The following is a 21,546-nucleotide window of genomic DNA, read 5'->3' as shown; positions in this document are numbered from 1 at the left end:
CGCACAGAGGACGGAAGCTCGTAAGGGACTAAGGTGTTTTTAGTGCAGCAGAAAACGGAAAATGTAAATTAAAAAAACAAAAAAACAATATAAATAAATAGAATATAATGGAATACATTTTCAATGGTGGATACAAGCGCAATTTTTTTTGCATGTCTGCCCCTTTGGATTCATGCATTAAAAAAAAAATTGCATTAGCCACTTGAGTTTTAAAAATGTCAGAATTTCAGTTTATTTCCCATCATTTTCTTCTTAGGACACAGCAGTTTTACAACAGAATTGCAACCACTGGATCAATTTTAGAGGTTTTACTCTTAAATTTCAGTGCTTTTAACTAGAAGTCAAACTTACAACTTAAAAACTTCAACTAAAAAAAGATAACTGCAATGAGATTTGTTATACTGCAATGAAAAAGTATTTGCCTTTCCTGATTTCTTAGTTGTTGTTGGTGGTGGCGTTTTGGGTTTTTTTGCATATTTGTCACGCTTAAACATTTCAGATTATCAAATTAATTTTAATATTAGACAAAGATATCCAAAGTAAATAAAATAAGGCAGTTTTAAAATTATGATTGCATTTATTAAGGAAAAAAAGCTACCTGACCCTGTGTGAAAAAGGAATCTCCCCTAAACCTAATAACTGGTTGTGCTATCTGTAGGCAGCAAGAACTGCAATCAAGCCTTAGTGCTAAGTGGCAGTGAGTCTTACACATCTCTGTGAAAGTATTTTGGCCCACTCTTATTTGCAGAATTTGTTTATTTCAGCCTCACTGGAGGGTTTTCAAGCATGAATGTCCTGTTTAAGGTCATGCCATAGCATCAAAATCTGATTTAAGTCCAGACTTTGACTTCATTTTGGGTTTTTGGGGGGTTTTTTTGTAAGCCGTTCAGAGGGGGCTTGCTTGTGTGTTTTGGATCATTATCCTGCTGCCAGATTTGAGTATCAGGGCATTAAGCTTTTTCACCTTTTTCTGGTAGAGCGCAAAATTCATACTCGGGTGGACGATATGTAGAAGAACCAGTCCATTTACCATTTACCATGTTTCCATCTACCCTGATCCTGAAGCAGCAAAGCAGACCCAGACCATCACATTACCACCAATACTTTTGATTCTCTGTATGATGTTCTTTTTTTTGAAATGCTACTTTTACACCAGATGTAACGGGCCTTCCAAAAAGTTCAACCCTTTTCTTGTCAGTCCACAGAATATTTTCTCAAAAGTCTTGGGGATCATCAAAATGCTTTTTGGCAAATTTGCCTTTCTGTTCTCAGCAGTGGTTTTCTTCTTGAAACTCTCCTGTTGATGCAACTTTCCCCCAGTCTCTTTATTATTGTTAAATCATGAACATTGACCTTAAATGAGGCAAGTTATACCTGCAGTTCTTCAGATGTTGTTCTGGGTAATTTTGTGACCTCCTGGGGGAGTCACTGATCCACTCTTGGAGTATTTTCTTTAGGTCGCAAAGTTGGTTTGGGTAGCCTAATAAATTAAATCATCATCTAAAAACTGCATTTTGTATTTACCTCTGTCAATTATTATAATTTGTTTAAACTGGACATAACATTAACATTGGGTGAAAAGCTGGGTACAGGCTAACGCAGAAAGACAGATAACCATTTATCATCACACCAACAGCCAATTAGAATCCCCAATTAACCTGACGGGGTCTTTGGACGGGTTTAAACCTGTGCGCTGATGCACCACTGTGGTGCTCTGCTATCAAGTTAGTAAGGTTAATCACACAATACTGGGCCTTAAGCTGAATTTCACAGCAGTGATCACTACTATCTACTAATCCACTGTGAGAACTTATAATTTTGTCTTTCCATCCAAGTCTTCTCCCTCTACATAAACATACACTGGAAGCTGCACCTCCACAGACACATCTTTAACTCTTTCATACACATGCAAACTCATATGGTATGTATGTATTTATCTTTCCCAAGGACACTTTAACATACGGATGCAGGAGCTGGGGATCGGACCACAGACCTTCTGTATGTGCCACCGTTTTTGGGAGGGGCATAGGTGACAGTTGGGTAGCCAGTGAGAAGCATAAGCATAATCAACAAGATGTGACACCCCTGTTAGCAAATAATTTCTAAAATTAATTTCTACATGGATGAACGTGTATGATTTGACACCGAGAGCATTGAAAAGAGGCAAGTGTAGTTTACTTTTGGGAAAAGATTAAAAATTCATGTCATGGAAAGTGCTGTAGTTTTTTTTTTTTTTTTAAAGCACCAAGGACTCTTGCAATAGAAAAAAAAAAAAGATTGTCTGGTCTGATAAAATGCAACAGTAACTTTTAACATTTCACTACGTGTTATTCCAGTGTCGACCAGCATGTGGCAGAGTGAAATACGACATTGTGAGGGAATTGGGGGAGTTCAAATGTCTGACACAGGTCAACATGTTTTGTATGCAGAAAAAAACCTGCCTATGATCAAAGGGGTTTAACACGTTTTAGCATACAAAGTATCCAATGAAAAGGATTACCTGTCAAATCCGTCAGGCTGGTGCAGACGTTTCCAATAATTCCCTCTGAACCTCAGATCTTCAGTTGGACGTGTTCATGTCCAAGAAAGCATTAAGGCGGCCACGTCTGTTTATTTTGAGTTTGTCGGCTTTAATCAGTGTGCGCTTGAATCCTATATCCTATCAGCTGAACATCTGTATCACATGTGGGGAACATAACATAACTGTTTCTAACTGTAAGTGCCCTTCCTCGGCTGATTCTGATAAAAGGACACAGATAGTGAAGACTGATTGTGTGACAGTTAGGATTTCAGGGCTCCAGCTAAATCCACAGTCTGCTGACTGACAGTGCTGACTAGTTGGGTGTGAAGGATCTATTAGCTGTATGAGCAGTGTGGCACCCTCAACAAACACAGGAGGAAAAACATTCATTAGCAGAGAAGTGAAAGATGTTTGCTGCCGCTGCTGCTGGAGGGCCTCTGACATGCATTCCAGTTGCATATCTAGGTTGGAAGCACAGGCTGTAGCCAAAAGCAAAATGATGATAAAGCTCTGCCTGACTCAAGGAATTCAACCTTCAGATAGTCTACGTCTTGACTTTGTGATGTCTAAAGTGAATTATTTTGTGAAACAAGACCTTAATTTCTTATCTTCTTCTTCAGCCTGACTACTGCTTTCTAAAAGCCTAGGACTGGTGGCTTTCACCGTAGCTTTAAATGACTTGAATGAGGTACAGATGACATCACTACAGACTCATCACCTTTAAATAGTAGTCTTTGTGGTTTTACACGAGTCAGGATTACTTTTACTTAAGCTTCAGAAATGGTGTTCCAGAAATTCACACCACTTACGTCACACTGTGTGGTTATGAGTTCCTAGTTACTCTGAACTGGAATGTCAGCCTCTTTGTTTCACCATCAGCTTTGAGTTGAATGAAAAGCTTCTGGCCTTTAGTTTGAAACCAAAACTTATTTTTCCACTTTCTTTAGTAAAATTCATGCAGTCATCTGTGCTAAACAGCATCTTGTGTCTGTTTAGTACAAAAATACTGTTTAAAGTAAATACACTCACTGGCCACTTCATTAGGTACACCTGTACTATTGCTCATTAACACAAATATGTTATATACAATTTATATAGATAACTCATATCCATTTTTGCATGTAGATGTGGTCAGTAAACCAGCTAAGTTAATGCAGAGCATCAGAATGTAGAAGAAAGTTGATTTAAAGTAACTTTTAAGTGGCATAACTGAAATACTTAGAGGGGCTGGTCTAAGTATTTCAGAAACTGCTGATATGTTGGGATTTTCCCCAGACAGCCATCTCTAGAGTTTACAGAGAAAACATCCCCCAAAAATGAATAAAACAATCCAGTGAGTGGTAGTTCTCTGGGTGAAAATGTCAGAGGAGGTCAGAGGAGAATGGTCATACTGCTCTAAGTTGTAGTAACAAATAACTTGTTAGAACCATGGTGTGTAGATGAGCATCTCTGAAAACACAAAACATCAAGCTGGTGATATAGCTGTATGGGGTATATTTTCCTGGCATGCTCTGGGGTCTTTAGTGCAGAGCGACACACAGCCTGAGTGTTGTTGCCAACCATCTCCATCCCTTTATGACCACACTGTACCCATGGCTGCTTCCTGCAGGATAACACAACATGTCAGAATTCAAATCAACCCTCAAACTGGTTTCTTGACCATGACAGTGACTTCACTGTACTGAAATGGTCTCTATTGTCATCAGCTCTCAATTCTTAGGAATGTGGTGGAATGGGATAATGACATCAGCCGAGAAATCTGCAGCTACGATCTGATGCTATCGGGTCAATATTGACCAAAATATTGGAGGAATGAGCACCTCTGTGAATCTGTGCCATGAATAAGGAGTTAAAACAGCAATAAGGTGTGCCTAATAAAGTGACCAGTTGTAGTCTGAAAGCTCTAACAAGCTAAAAAGATAATTGTATAAATGCAGAAATGATTGTCTCAATTTAGAAGCCATTAAGTGAACAAGTAGTGAAGCAAACATCACATTTATAGTTTGCATAATTGTGAGACAGAATAATTTATTGAAACAGATACAAGGATTTGATCATAAAGCATAAAAGACCTATTAAAAAAAACAAAAATACTCTACACAGCATTCATCAGAATATAAGAAATATAGATTTACTCTTTAAAACATCCACATAAACAAACCCCAGTTGGTCCCAGTAAGAAGAATGAAAAGGGTCTTAATAAAAAGTGGTCACTAAGTAAAGACATGAGGCTGTAGGTACATTCAGAACTACGATAGTGGACTCGCCTAAAAACAGTTATTTGTTCTGATGCTTATTACAAAACATACAAATTTTCTCATGTATGATAAAGAGGACTTTTAAAAAAAACAAACAAACAAAAAAACCCACAAGAAATATGTACACAATACTCTTTCCTGTTTGCAACTTCCTAACATCAAAGGTTTTGTAAAACCAGACAGAAGTTACAGTTAGTATCTGACAAAACACGTACATGCTCATTATTTAGCTGTTCCAGTTTAGTCTCTGAGCAGTCGGGATGTTTGTGTGTCTGTGTTTGTAAGTATTATAGGGTAATGACAGTGCCGTCCTCCTCCACCCCTCCTCTGGGAAGTGCGAGACTGTTTCGTGGGTCAGTTTTCAGTGAGCTGAGGATTTTGTGCAGGCTGCCGTTGCTGTGGCGGAGGGCTGGGTTGCTGGTATGATGAAGCTGCGCGTGGGGTTGATGGCTGTGAAGGGACTGCTGGTGTGGGTTGTGCTGAAGGTTAAGGTCTTTGTGGAACTGGTAGCTCAGGCTGCTGTGTTGGTGGTGGTGGTGGGACCCTCCGTTTAGACTCTGCTGGGAGTGGAAGGAAGCAGTGGAGACCACCGACAGTGGTCGTGTGGGAGGGCTCGGAGGAGCCGCCGAGCCTGAGGTGGTGGTCGGATTCTGGTGTTGTGTGCGGGATGCACTGGATGCCAGCGAAGCATTGGACCTCTGAGATGGCCTCTTGATGTTTTTCTCTATGACGACGTCATTATCCTCGTCACTCTCCAGGTCATCCTGATAACCATGTGCCCCAGAAGGTGGCATCCCCCCTGTGTTTACATACATGTGACCGGTTGAGCCGTTGCTATCGGACGACTGGCCCGAGCTGCCGGAGATCCTGCTGCTGCGGACCACGTTGTTGCGCTGATTCACTGGTTTGACGGTAACAATCAGGTTGTGGCTGTTGGCGATCATCATATCCGTTACCTGATCCAATGATTTCCCAGTCACTTCAATGCCGTTCACCTCCAGCACCTCGTCATTAACCGCCAGCAGCCCGGTGCTCTCCGCCAAACCTCCAGGCACCAGCCGAGATATGAAGATGCCAGGTACTTTCTCCAGTCCGTGAGAAGTCACGCGCACGCTGACCCCATCTCGAATGTAAAAGCCCAAAGGTTTGTCTGAACCGTGGCGATACAGGCGGACACGGCGGTGAGATTCAGGTAGGATGTCCACATCAATGATTGAGGAAACGGGTCGGAAGTCCTGTGGCATGCCGATGCGGATGTGAGGACGCTTGCGGTTGACGTCGTTGCGCAGCGCGACCACAGGCTTCTTCTTACGTGTTATGGTGTTGGAGGCAAAGTTGGTATAGTCTATCTCTTCTGCAAAGAAAGAGACGAGACAGAGAAAGAAAAAGATTTAGTGACAAGAAAACCAGTTCAAAGCAGTTTAAAATATTTTTCTTCCATGTGCATTGCCCACAGTGTTAAACCTTCAACAATATGAGGTTGAGGGGAGGGTGAATTTTCTGTCAAAATGGTGTTTTTTTTTCACATTAAAAATAAAAAGGTTCAAATGAGATTAGCATGTGGAAGAAGAAATCCCTGTGAGTGCAGAAGCCCCACCCACCTGCTGCTAGAACTTTCAGTCAATGAGGGGCAGCCAATCAGAAGAAACTTGGCTTAATAGGAGAGGCAGAGCCGCTCCAAGACCCCATAGAAAAATAACTATTTGCAAGCATGAATCATGGAAAACTAGTCAAAGAACAAAAATATAAATCTGGAACAAAACATTAAAAAAAAAAAAGATAAAAAGACTATCAAAACCTCTGTTACAAACTCAGCAACCTTTGTGCAAATGATGCACAGATGTAGCTGACCCGAACTGTCCTGGGAAACACCTGCTGATCATTTACACAACTTTTATTCCAGATTTGACACAATATTTTAATTATTAGAGGAAAGTTATAAACAACACTGGAGTGTTCAGAGGTTTACTCACAAGGTTTCTATGCAAAAGTGCAAAACTTGAACAGGTCAACTAGATTCAGATGCTGTGTGTGTGTGTGTGTGTGTGTGTGTGTGTGTGTGTGTGTGTGTGTGTGTGTGTGTGTGTGTGTGTGTGTGTGTGTGTGTGTGTGTGTGTGTGTGTGTGTGTGTGTGTGTGTGTGTATAAACTGCTGAGTTTGCAGAGCATTCCAGTGAAGAAAGCTGTGACCCACCCCTCTGCTACCAGGCTCCAGCTACATGAATAACAGGGTTGCATTTCTGCACGCAGAGACAAAGTCACATGAGGTACATGTACCCTAACCCATACAACTCAGTATCAAATGTTAAAAAAAACAAAACAAAAAACAAAACTCATTGTGCTCTTTATAGCTAATTAAAAAGTGAACAGTCTTCCACGACCTCAGTTCACAAGTGACCTCAAAGGACAATGAGACAACACGATGTGGAAAGAATGAGCTGAGGGAAGATTGGTTTGCTAATCTCAGTTAATGCTCGATGTTTCCAACCACAAATTCAGAGCCATCGATGAAACAATGGAGGCTTTCATGGTGGACTTGATTAGTGCTCCCTAGCCTTTTTATAATCTGACAACCCCCCACAGGAACATCGTCACCCCCCCCCCCCCAACTCTGAAGCAATTCCAATCGACTTTTATTTAACTCCTAATTGTTTATAATGTTAATCATTTGTCATCATGTCAAACTGTCAGAGATTGTATCAGATATGTTAAAGCTTTGAGCAGTTACAGTTTTAACTACACAAAGTCTCTAGAAATTACTTTTAGCCATTTCAGTCATTATTGAACTTTGATCAATTTTCATTTGTAATTTAAAATCTGCTCTGAACATCATTTTAAACAGCAATTTTAACCAGTCACCCCTTACCCTTTTGTTCTGTCTGCATTTATTAATTACTTTTAATTAACTTTTCAGGCCAAATTTGTTCAGGTTCACTCAGCTTTTTAATTAAATTGTTCTATAGAAAAAGCACCTCTTTTTCCCTGGTTGGAAATCAGTGGCCTGGATCACCCTGTCAGTGAGTGACTGACATTTTAAAAATCTAATCATTGCTGAGCATTAAACAAAAAACAACAACAACAACAACAACAACAACAACAACAACAACAACAACAACAACAACAACAACAACAACAACAACAACAACAACAACAACAACAACAACAACAACAACAACAACAACAACAACAACAACAACAACAACAACAACAACAACAACAACCCATTTTTTTTTTTTATTTTTTTTTAAAAAGGGATTGAGTGTGTATTAACAGTTCCACATTGACTCACACATGATTAAACATGTTCACTGAGTTGTGTTTCTGACAAAGAGATGCAAATAAGAGGAGAGAAAAAAACAAAAAAAACAAACCCACTTGATAGCTCTCTAATCTTCCCTTCTCAGGCAGGCAGGAAATCTGGACACAGTAAACCTTGATGTGACAGGAAGCGAAGGTCCCCAGACAGGAGAATCAGCTCCAGCACTTCCATTACTATGACTCATGTTTGCCCGACTGTTAGGGACACTTTTTTAAAAAAATGAAATCGTGTGTTTGACTGTGCACTGATGGTTCGGCACACAGTATTTGTTGGACCTTTATTCAAACACTGAAATAAATTTAGATTCTGAGCCAGCTCCAGCCTCAGGACCTCTGCCATACACCTCTATATGTAGTGCCGACTCATCATCATCGTATATTCTTCTACAACCTCCTCTTCTGTGTGCAGACTGATGACTAAGCAATATTGTTCTATTTTTGCGAAAATCCATCCTCTCGGCATGCATCTTGGCAACGAATCTGGGAAGTTTTCCAGGCGGGTTAAGTCATGTTTTGAATACACTTACCTACAGCCCAACCTTAACAACAAAATACCTGCCAGCTCTGTGGTGGCAGCTAAGTCGCGAACCTCGACTGTGTGCATGCATCAGTTTTGATTGGCTCTGTGGGGTCAGAGGGTGGGACAACTGCAATTTTTGGTGTTTAGAGATTTTTTTTTTTTTAATTAAAAGAATAAACTTTTAAAAAAAAAAAAAAAAAAAAAAAAAGATGGATCGAACATCGTCAGGTTAACAATTTGTTAGTGAAGGCTTGAGCAGAGTTCTCACAATGCCATCTTAGTTGAAACTAACTGAGAAATTGAAGGATGCTGCACTCACAAGTTAGGCTTGCCCTCAATCATACTCTGCTTTTTCCTCTTTTTATATTCCAAAAATGAGCAAAATGATCATGTTTTATTCAGTAACACTCTGTAATACTCACAGATTAAGATAGTTTAAGACACTTTTGCCTTGGCTGCACTTGTCAGACTGAAAGCTGCGTCCATCTTTTTAATATGAAGTCTACAATTTCTATTCAGAATACTTTGAGTGTCATATCTCTTTCTGATAATGTCTGTATGATGGACATGAAAAGTAGAGAAAAAGAATATAATTGCTGTGAAACGCAGCGTGTGCTCAGGGTCTTAATGCCGTTAGGTGAACGGAAGCAGCTCCCATGAAATCGGCAGTGCTGTCGACCATAAAAATCATAGGGAAACAAAATGAAAAACAAGGCAAAAATAGAAATGATAAATGTGCAAACTATAAGACTGACATCTCCTGGCTCAGCATGAAATAATGTTGTCAAGTCGTCACAAACTCAAGCCAAGCTGCTGTGCCATAAGTGCCCGATAAGGAAGAATAAATTGCTTTGTAAAAATGCATTTTTTTAGCAGAGACAGTCTGAATATAATCAAACTTGGTGCTTGGTATTCTAAAATTTATTGTGCATGTTGCGGCAGAAGCTGATTTGATTGAATCCAGATGAGGCATTCGCTGCAGCGCGGGAATTTCTACCACAAGTGAAAGTCTGTCTGATGGGAACCATGTTGGGTGGGATTGCAGCTAGAATGTCATTACAGGTTTTCGGTGCAACACCCTCCTTCCACACCCTCACCTCAGACTGAAGCAATGCCACGCCACATCATGGCGGTATATGGGGCAACAGATTTTTTTTTTTCCCCTGACTGAAAAGACTGTAGTTTGTATGTAATGGCTCACAGCTGTTCTGCAAAACCCCAAAGAAGCATATATTTCTGTAATTTGCTTTAAGGGACTTGCATATTTACAACAGACAACAGTGGTGTGCTGATATATCCAAAGGGAAAGAGCTGAAGAGGAAAGACTAGTTAAGCTCTTTGGGATTGTGTTTGCATTTTACAGGGTTCGTACGCTTTTTTCAGGGTCAAATTCAAGCACTTTTTAAGCACTTTCAAGATCCGTTTTTAAGCTTTTCCAGTACCCCCCCGCCACACCGCCCCGCCAAAAAAAAAAAAAAAAAAAAAAAAAAAAAAAAAGAATGTATGTTTCAATTTGCATCACCTCAGTAAGACCATGTGAAAAGACACCTTAGCTCCCCTTTTGTTAGGACATAGAAAAACGCACCACACAAAAATACTGCAAAAGGAACGGTCACCTTATATACTTAGTGTATAAACTCAAAATGCACATTTCACTTAAAAATTAAGATGTGCAAATGTGAACAAATCAACTTGTTAGAGATATTCTTCTCCTGTTGAAAAAGAAAACGAAAAATAAAGAAATAAGTCTAGATATTGATGCTTCTTTCCTGTGTGACAAAAAAAAAAAAAAAAAAAAAAAAAAAAAAAAAAAAAAGAGACAGATGTTTGTTTGTTTTTTAAGTTATTTCCCAATAAAACTGTTTTATTGCTAACTACATTGCTGTCTGTATTATTCCTGAAGTCCTAAATGATCACCTTTAAAGTGTTTGTGCTAATAACATCAAGTCAGACAGGCATGGAGAACAGCACTGACTGTTTAAGTAGTTTAATGTGTAGGTGGCAATAAACACATTTTGAATGAAAGCCGGGGAACCTTGGTAGCACAGAAACAAGTGGCTATTCTTTGTGACCATATGGATCACTCATATTACCATTATTTCACCCAAAGGCACCAAATTAATACGCAAAAAAGCTGCAGCAATACACACAAATATAAACAGTACTTGGTGACAACTTTGCTTTTAGCCGTTAACCCTCTGGTGTCCAGGGTATAATTGGCCTTTTTTGACTACTTTTGATTTGGCCTCTATATTTCACCATTAAAAACTGTTTATCTTGCCAAACTGTTATTATCTCATTTTGACATAATGTGTCAGCACAATTTATCTAAATTCAGACAAAATTTAAAATACAAGTAGAAAGTGATATTTTTGACTGTAAAAACCACAAGCATGTTTAAGGAATCATTTTCATAACTTGAAATGCAAATAGAAATTGGACATTTTTAAAAAATATGAACAAGTTTTGCAAACAACAAAGTTATATAGTACTATTTACCTAAAAATGCAGCCAAGGCTCAGACGTTTTTTATATAACCATTCAAAACTATTTACAGAACAATCAGCTGTGCTGCATCAAATAAGAAGGCACACAAATTATTTATGCAACTCCAAAAAATAGTTTGTGTCCACTATAACACAGATGAGAACAGCACAGGGATAAACCTGCAGGTCTGACAGCAGGTGAGTCACTCAGAGTTTAAACTGCAATCTGCCTTTGGTGGCTTTTTTGCAGCAACTGTAACGTTCACTAGTAGAACTGACACACAAAACAAAACGACTACACTACACACTAACTACACAAGACAACACACTAACTTGAGACTCCAAACACGATAAATGTCACAAATCTCTCACGTAACAAAACTCTCTCTCTCTTTATCGCTCTCTCTTCCCTCTCTTCCCAAACAACCAAATACCACATGTTGCCGTATCATTTTTTGATTGGTCGACATGGTACATTTTTCCACCAATAGGCAAGGAGAGTTTTTTTTCTTTTTTCACTCACAAGCAAAGCGTGTTTGCTAGCGCTCTCCATAAAAAAACGCCGTTTTTATCGTTTATTCCCGGAGTAAACGCCACTGTTTTATTCAGCTAGTTATGTATCGGGCTAATGTTTAAAGCTTTCACTTGTGTAAATTAACTCATATTACTGCTAAGTAATATTAGCTAAGTTCACAGCATATTCCGTAATAGCGCTGCCATACTGCATCACTCTCAGTGCATTTCAATCATTTCTCCAGCGAGTTTGATAGCTAGCAAAATAATAATCATAATTTAAAAAAAAAAAAAAAAAAAAAAAAAGCATGTGTAACGTACGCGTACTGGAAAATTATTTACTAGGACTCACCGATCATGCGACCGGAGAGCGCAAACTCCGCCATTGTTGTTTTCCATCATTAAAAACATTAAAAGCATTAAAACAGCAACCTACAGGTATGTTAGCGCACTCATCCCCGACTGTCCGAGGGAGGGGCGGGGTCACATATTGAAACAGACGCAAGGCAGCCCAGGCGGGGAAATTTTGCTTTTGCTTTTTGCAACTCATTTTATTTCTCTATCTGATAAGAAAACAATTCAATCAGATAGCTATTTATTGTGAATGAAATACAGTTACATTTTCAAGCACTTTTAAGCACCACATCTGAAATTCAAGCACTTTCCAGGATTTCAAGCACCCGTACGAACCCTGATTTTAAAAAAGGGTCACTGTATAAAATCTGCCCCAAATTATCTTCTTTATTTCCAATACTATTATAAATAAGATGGAGGGAAATCAAAAACAAAACCAAGACAACAACGATGACGACAACAAAAACAACTTGTGACACAATCAAAATGTATGCAGACGACTGTTTACCTCTCTAAAAAGAAAGCCTCAAACTCCATACACCTCAGCAGGCAAGTACCAAACACTAAGTAACACCACATAGTTTGCTGAAAGAATGAGAACCAAGAGAGCCACAACGAAAGGTATTAAATAACAATGACAAACAGCCACAGGCAACGCTGCGAGTTGCAACACACTTCATGGGAAAGCCTGAAGTCATTTTATATTTAGGGGAAAAAAAAAAAAAAAAAAGTCCTTATAAAAACCTGCTTCTCAAGAAAATAATCAGTAGATAAACTGATGATGGATCACATCTAGCTAGTTGGGTGATATGTAGCCAATCAAATTGAGATGTTGAGTAGAAGAAGAACACAAAACAGCGGCCACAAAACTTAGTCAGTTCATGTCTGTCTGCAGGGCTGGGGTAATAGATTAATCAAATTAAAAAGCACCTTTCCACGGCAAAAGCTCAACACCTAGTGTCTGCAGCCTGTTGAAAACCCCTCTACATAAGGACAGACACTGTGTGCCTTTTTGGTAAACTCACATGTGTTTCTTTAGGATTTAATAAAGCAGGAAAACTCTCTCTTAATTGAAGGTTTGCATGAAAAATAAAATGTTTCTAAACTAAATCTTATTAAAAAGGTCAATGACTTGGAAAAGAACCCAGTAAGGATGAACCATCAGTGTCATAGCCCTGCCAAGTGTGGGAGACACTCACAAACCCAAAGTGAGAATGTTCCAGCTGATAACACGATGGTTAACATAACAACTCCTGACAAACTTAATCCCTGCAGCACGATGAAGCATGATGGGTAAGCTGATGTGAACCCGCTGATCAAAGAATGCCGGGTCAATGCTGAGTGTTTGCAGGTTCGACTTAATAATTAAAAGCCTGTGAGAAGACTAAATGTTGATCACAGTATGGAATAGAAAAGGAGTCAAATTTAGGAACACTTACTATCGAGTGTGCATGCATATAACAGCTGTTTGTACTGTTACTTTGCCCTGAAATACTAGGGAGCTCAAGCCAAGCCAAACCAGAGGAGTGAGGTTGAATGATGACAGAGATGGAAAAAAAACAAATGAAAACAAAAAAAACAAACAAACAAAAATGTTCCCTTGAATAACGTTTCACAGCTGAGGTGTGAAGTATCAGCAAAGGTAATACGGGAGCTCTGATTCCTTTGAGAGGAATTCAGTGTTGCAATGCTTAAATCAACATGTGAAGGAGTTTTATTTAGCAATACTGGCTCCAAATGCACCACGATGCCAGAACACCACCTTATGTGGCGCCGACTGCTTCGAGGTCAGAGGTGAAAAGGAGGCTACATTCTGCTCTCTGTTGATGTGTGTGCCTGCCACTCCAAGAATGTGGTGGTTAATGTAGTCGGCGATATCTCCGATCAGGTTGAACTCCTGCATTACGTCAAGACAAGAAACACAGCAAGTGCCTATTTTAAACCTGACTATCATTTTTTTGGCTAATGAGCGCCTTTTCTGACATATTTTTCTGTTTGTTTGTTTTACCCAAGTTTTTAATGAATCCTTGAAAGGCTGGTTAGCAAATGAGTTTCTGCCTGGTTCTCAGCTGCTATTAAATGCCCCATACTGTTCACAGCTTACAAAGCCAAAGGGGAAAAAACTGGAAAAATAGCCTCTGTTCCACTCAAGCCCGACTCTAGTTAACCAAAGCTGTGAAAAGAAGGCGTTTTCAAGTCCTACTGCTTTTCCAGCATTTCCCATAAAAAGCAGGAATCTAAAGAGTTTTACGACCCAGCCATTAGGACCACACTGCACACTTGTTCCTGGCAGGTCTTCTGACATTCCCACCGACTCAAAACAACTTCAGAGGGGCAAAGTCGATGGAAATGAACCACAGCAAGAGTGCACTTCCATTTTGAGGCTGTGCTTTAAGCCCTCTCTCTCTCTCAGCTTTGGTATTTTCATGTTTGATACAACATGGCTAACACACACACACACACACACACACGATTTAACGGAGGAAAATAAAATCGCAGGGAATTGAACCTGGGTTTGTTTGCTTGTATAAGCCACTCTGTGACATCATCAGTCCAGTGCACTGTCACAAAGTGTTAGGGGTCACCTTCAAGATGTGTGAGCAGTAAGTTAAGTTTCGCTTGCACCTGTGCAGGAAAAGAGTGCAACCACAGAGAAAAACAAAGTACCTGCTGGAACCAGAGCCTGAACTGATAAAGTCAGTCATTAGTGCGTCTTGTACCATCACGTGAGTGTACACATAGGAGTTAAACACTGCTGCAAATACGGCGTAAGACACTAATCAAACATAGCAGATAAGCTAATGTCAATGCCAGCTGATACCAGGCATTTGACTGGCTAATCTCACGTGCATGCTACTTAAGCTATCTTAGTATGGCTACAGTTACTGGTCACCTGCAAGCCGCTTTACAACCCACTGCTGCCCCAGTCCTCCTTATACTGTATCTGAACTAATAAATATTATCTGTTTTTCTTTGTTCTGCTCTTTCAGGGAGGTTGCGATGCTCCAGGTGGAAATAAAATTACTACTGCTAATTACTAACTATAGTGGATGAAAAGATAAGCGGCAAACTCTTGAGCTGAAAGATGAAGCAAAAATTGCAGTTCCTCTGGGTGCCACTTGAGGCTGACTGCAAAAGGGAGTCAATCATGGACCCTTGTGTTAAACTTACTAACAATACAGTGTTAAAAAGCACATTTACAGCCTTGTAGATAAACAGTTTTTGCTTTTATGGATAGTTTGCCCACTTCATAATTCCATCTGAACACTGTTTGGGACGTGTGTCTGTCAAAGCAGCCACTCCAAAGTCTGTTAGGCGTCATCCAGTTCTTCAGTCACTGGACTGGATGTCTTCATGTGCGTGCTGACTAATAACATGGCTCACTGTGTGGTACAGACCAACCCAGAAGTTTGCACTCAACAAAAATGAAGCACAATTACAGCTTTTTTATTTATTTATACGGCTGTACTATGTAGTAGTACTAGACAGCTGAATGCAGCTTGTTAACCAAACTTCCTATACTGTGGAGAGCAAAACCCTAAGAGTTCAAAACAATGGGTGACATCATGGTGGCTACATCCATGTTTTATACCATCTACAAGTCTTGACTGAACTTCATTTCCTCACCATTTAAAAGCTGTTTTTTGGAAGAATTAAATGCAATCAGTGATATTAAGCTTTATGGTTTTATCACTGTAAAAAGCATCGTCATAATGTGGGAGTGGGTCGAGGGATCTGCACACACAGCTGGTGAACAGCTTTAGCAGTGGTCTCCACAGTGGTGTGAGCCCAAATACAACCAAGACACAAACAGCCAAGCTGAGGAACTTCAAAAACAACCAAGAGCCAATCTAAACAAAAAGCACTAATTTGGAGTTTTGGTACTTAAGTAAAGCACTGATTTTCTCTTTGCTGTCATATCCAACACCTCCCAGACTACTGCTATTGGTAAAAAAAATAAACAAAAAAATAAATAAAAAAAAATGTCAACCTAAAGGGTAATTAATAGTTGAACTTTGTGTTTCTGCAGTTATTGCAGGTATAAACGGACCACTTTTATATTTTCACAGCTATGCTTTCTTGTGAGGAGTTACAGGAGAAGATCACACCATTTCTGGTCGGCAGCATTTGGCTCTCTCTCACGCCGCTGCCTCTTATTTACTACACAGACATAAGCATGACTCAAATCTTTTCATCAGAGTTTCTGCAAGGACGCCAATAAGCATATTAACCAAAACGTAAAACTTTTTTTTAATCTCATAATGCTAAAAAATTCCCACTTCCCAGCTCATAAAACAGAAGTGTTGGATATGGAGATTTTTCACAGGACATAGCATTTTATCAGCTCACTGCAGCAGCCTATAAGCATCAGTCTGCTGGTCTGTCTGGCTACAGTACAGCTATGCATGTGACATTCCTGTGCCCCAACAACCCCTCCAGGCCCCACCAGGGTCTTCGTCCAAGCGTGACAAAGTGCTTAGTGACAGCAGAGACTAATCACTGGAGAGAGGGAGAGACGAGGCATGTAGAGAGAATAGTGAATAGGGCTCGACCCTGCTGCCTTTTGCATTAGGTCACTGGATGCTGTGGCAGTGGGCTCCATTCCTGAGCCCCACAGACAGACACACACAGACATACAGCTGGGAGCTCCTCATTTTCAAAACCACCAGGAACATGGCGTGATGCAGGAAAGGATGAAACCTCACATGACAGAGCAGAGCCTCGCAGGACAAAACCAGACAGCTCAGTACAATGCAGGACAGTGAAGCCTGTGTGTCCTACTGAAAACATTTACCCACATTTGCATTTTTTTGTCCCGTTTGCATTAGAAAAGACGAGATTTAATAAAATGCAGAGCACTCTGTGTTGCTTTCTCCTTGTGCGTGGGATCGCAAATAGCTGGTTTTCATGACTATCCGTTGTGGTTTCACACAACGCTTCCAAATACAGCAGAATGAGCTGAGCAGCAAATTTCTACGTCTTTTTCCCATGTTAAAAAAAAATAATTAAAAAAAAAGGCAAGAAAAACTCAAAAAGCAACGTGCAGTATCTTTTAAATGAGAGGTTAGTTTTTCATCTTTGTCTCAGTATCAAATGGAGGAACCAAAACAATCAGTCTTCTTGGACGTGTCCAGGCCTCCCTTTTGGAGATGGCTGAGAAGTCCCTCTTTGTGTTTAGGAGCTGACTACTGCCAAGATTTTTCCAACTAACACTAACATGGAAAAGGAATCCAGACAGAATAAAGAACATTTTTAAACATGCAAACATATTTCACATTCTTGCAGGGGTGGATGAGGCAGAGCCCGAGTGGAAATTTGGAGAAGCTCGATAAACGTGCGTGGTTATAACAGACAGCTGCACTGAGGGTTAGGGTAGGAGCTAACTGGAAGTTTCTGTGATTTTGTGCATGCACAGACCATAGTACGGTTTACCGTATTTCCATGATATTCAGTGTTTCCCACAGAATGTGATTATATTCACAGCGGTAAAGGGGAGGGGGATCTATAAGCGGACTCACACTGTAACATTTGGATATTAGAGCAATAAGCAGCTAAATCAGAGTTTTCACTGAGCCTTGAGCCTTGTGGTTCGACCAGCTCCACCGTCTCAGATGGCAGTTAGCAGCAGTGGTACTACATTCTCCCACATGAACCTTCAGATGTCCACAGCAGAATGAAGACTACAGTCACCAAATGCAATCCAAGACAGTGGCATCGAAGTCGGTCACGGCAACGGGTAAAGAAACATGAGACAGGAAGGCCATAAAGGTAGCTGGTTGTTACCTAGGGAAACTTTCAAAATAAGAGTGTGGAGATAGAAGATAAATGGCATTGTTGCAACAGATAAAAGGGGTGAAAAAGAAGCTAGAGCATGAATGGGTGTCTTTATGTTGTCCCCGTGACAGACAAGTGACGTGTCCAAGGTGCCTCTTGCCCTATGACATCTGGGACAAGCTCCAGCCCACTGTGACCCCAAAATGGATCAGCAGAAGAAAATGGATTACAGGTTGGGTGGAATTTAACACATCAAAGCTAACTGCAGTTGCAACTAGTCACTTAATTATTAGCTAAACTGTTTAACATTGTGCGTAAAAAGCACAGTGAGATTTTTACATACAGGCAATTTGACAGTGAAGCATTTCTTCATTTTTGTAGTCCTACTTTCACTCAAACAAGTTCATCCACAAGTGACAGAGAGGATACGGATATATCCAAACATAAATACACTTCAATGTAAACTCCTTCAACCTACTAATTCCACAAAGATGGTAGCAAACCACAGCTTAGAGCCTCAACTGTCATGGAGATTGCTTAACACTTCAAAGACCTACAATCCCTTGTTTAGTCTGCATTCATATTCTCTGCATGCTTCAGGTAGATGTTAAAAAAAATAAAATAAAAAAAAATTATGGGACAACTTAAAAACAAGCGACAGTCAGTTTAGAAATATAAACTGTTAGCTTCAGGGAAACAGCAGTTTTAGCTTGTGCCAAATACAGATTTTGGGTGCACACATACGCTGCGTAGCACACTCTGCACGCACCCCGTTCACACCGGCTTCACTCATTCAGCTAACAGTTTCTGCAGCACACAGAGGCCGGGCTGCACATCTGGGACAAGTTAAATGGAGCTGCTTTGTCTGCTCCACTCTGGCTTGGCTCGTCTGCGTGGTGGGGTGTGGAGAGAGTCACAGGTTTGAGATTCGCTGCAGGTATCGCCCACCCCCATCACGCCCCCTCTGACCTCACAAACCACCAGAAACTTTACGTATGTGGGTGTCGGGCCGAGTCAGAAGGGAAGATGCAAGTTAAGGGAAAAATAGGAGTGCATTTAATGGAAAAGGGAGTGTGTGCATGCGTACTTTAAGAGATTAATCTGTGTTTATGTGTAGGAGGGGGGGTGGTGGCTGACATGGCACAGAGGAGGGGAGAGTGAAACATCAAAGAGGGAGGAGTGCGGGGAAGTAGACAGGTCCTGCATTCCTCCAACTTTTCAAAAAGGAACAATGTACACTCCATCAAGTGTTCCCACTTACAAAATGCCTTCGGGGGTGGGTGGTGGGGTGGCGGTGGGATTCATCAAGTTTCTTTCCCTTCATCTCTCTCTTGAACATAACCAACTACTGCTTCTGCTTTTAATCCTGCTGCCTCTCTGCTGACCATATGCATGCTTCCAACCCCAAAAAACACATGCTGTTGATTTAAGCTCCCAAAAGCTTCTGCTGCCATATGGCCGCAGGTAAACGCTCTACTTTCACTGCTTACTAACCACATGAAGATATAAATACCCACATACATCACCAAAGTTCATGTACATCTTGCACTCTTTACGTCACAAAGATGCACTGAGACAAAATCCAGGTATGGACTGCTTTTATTTAAAAAGACAACAATGACGCCCGACACTCAGTGCCGGCGCATGATCGCTCGCACGTCTCATAACCATACAACAAATAATATATTTTACAGGCATTCTGGCAAAGAACGGATGCGGGGAAATAGATTCTGGCAGCGTCCGGGTCACAGCAGCAGACCTGGACTTTAGTACATGCCATCTGTCTGGACTTCTGTTAGTATGAGACATGTGAGTGATTAAGTGGGTGTGTTTGGAAGGAAAGGAAAGACTTTTAAGAGGAATGCCTCCAAAAGCTTTCAAACTATGAGGAAACAGAAGATATGGTTTCTTAATAGGGCCATCTTTGTGCGTCTCTCTTCAAGACAATACAAAAAGACATTCTTAAGTAATACTCGGAAGACATAGGGCGAAGAAAATAGCTGCAGTCTAACCTTTTGATCCCACTCCCACCCTCGAACACGAGCTTACCGGTCTTCAGCCTCTTCAACCATCAAATAATATTTAATGAGCCCCAGGCTGAAAAGATTGGGACTCTGGATTAGCTTCACATTGTTTAATGGAGAGAACAATGTTTACGAGTCCTGTGCGCATATTATTCATGTGCGCTCATTTCAGGAGTGAGAAAAAGGGAACACGGTCCATTTGCAGCAGCTTGTTGAGATGGTTTCATGGTTTATGCTGAAAGCATTAATCATGAAGTTTAAGAGGAGCAAACAAGTCGAATGAATTGCCAGAAAAAAAAAATAAAGGTTTTAGTTTTTATTATAAGAATAATAAAAACTAAAACGCGTAAACAGAAAACAGTGGCTGCTGTTCAGTTGGATGCATCATTCTCTATAATGAACAAACACAGGAACATTACACTGTGCCCTTCAACCATGTATCAGTACTACTGATTAGAGATCATCCCTGGTCCAAAGTGGCAGGCCTGATCCAAAAATGGAATTAGAATCCAAATAAGTAAATCCATGATAGCAGAAATGTAGCACTTGGTAGCAGTAGACCTGACATAAGCAGATATTGATGATGGTAGACTGTTTATTCAAATGTTAACATTAGTATGGCTTCAAGTAGTCTACCAATCTCCCCACAAGGTATGATGCTAGTTGCATTACATTAGCTTGAGCATTTATACTTGTTTACCTACTGCAAACATTTTAGCCTATGGAAAGAAAAAAAAAAAAAAAAATATACATGGCTTTTCTAGCAATTTCAAACTAAATCATGTTATTTTGGAATAACATGAGGATGATAACAGTTTGGATGATGATAGAATGACCGATCTGGATGATGGTCTTTTATGTGGTTTGCAAATTTGGAGGCATTTACTCCCTTGGTCTGAAAAGCACGATGGCACCTTTTGTAAAAATTAAAATAAATCGTTCCTTAACCGCAATCGAGGACGTTAAATTAATCGTCATTCTGATTAGAGGTCATACTGCCCTAAGCTGCACTAGTTACTTGTAGTCTTCCCCTGTGCTTTTTCCATAAACAGAGCCTGCTTAGTGCTTTGTGCATGGCTTCTTTAACCACAGCAGTGGCAGCACAGATTAGAAGTTTTACTATTTTTTTTTACCCATTACACTCACTGCTGCCATCTTGGATGTTAATTCTGAGTTGGTAAGACTGCTCAGATTCTCTGAGTTGGAAATCTGAGTTGAAGGAGCATTAAGTCAGATTTTGAAACTGAAATCTCCAACGTACCACTACACTGGCTAATGTACCAAAACAGAACAAGTACTACTGTGCTGTCAGAATTTTGGCATCAAGTATTAACACATATAGACGTCCTGATCCAAATGCAGTCTCTGGAAGCCAACTTCCTTCAAATGCATGGACAAATGCAGCACCATGACCATCAACTAAAACAGCAGTATAAATGAGTCCAAATTTTCCAATTTTATCCATATAATCAACCTATTAGCACTCGGCAGCTAAAATAATAAACAGATAGCTTGGAACCTATAACCATTTTAGTTTAACAGAGGCTACTTCAAATACTTCATGATACAATCTGTGTGATCTCAAACACCACAAATGAACTCTTGAAGACCTCTTCTGCCGTTTTCATGACCTTCTGCTTCACCCTTCCCAACCTTTTAAACCTAATCTTTTATCAGCTGCAGGTGACAGACGACAGGCAGACTAGGAGGATTATGGTCTCTCTGGAGCTCACATGCAGATACACAAACATTCTGCAGACGGGCCAGGACACACCGGA

General features: G+C 40.3%; 1 protein-coding gene across 1 annotated transcript in view; it reads right to left on the bottom strand.

The window, feature by feature from the left end:
* Window positions 1–4,529: 4,529 nt before the first annotated feature.
* Window positions 4,530–21,546, bottom strand: part of pard6gb (par-6 family cell polarity regulator gamma b) — a 38,041-nt gene continuing 21,024 nt past the window's right edge. Inside the window, exon 3 of the mRNA XM_031742398.2 lies at window positions 4,530–6,133. Within this exon, the coding sequence (XP_031598258.1) occupies window positions 5,067–6,133 (1,067 nt within the window). The 3' untranslated portion in view covers window positions 4,530–5,066. The remainder of the gene's footprint in view (window positions 6,134–21,546) is intronic.

This window comes from Oreochromis aureus, linkage group 22 (assembly GCF_013358895.1).
Source record: "Oreochromis aureus strain Israel breed Guangdong linkage group 22, ZZ_aureus, whole genome shotgun sequence".
In the NCBI taxonomy this organism is placed as follows: domain Eukaryota; kingdom Metazoa; phylum Chordata; class Actinopteri; order Cichliformes; family Cichlidae; genus Oreochromis; species Oreochromis aureus.
Note: the sequence above shows the minus strand (reverse complement) of the source record. Positions and strands in the feature narration are given on the sequence as shown.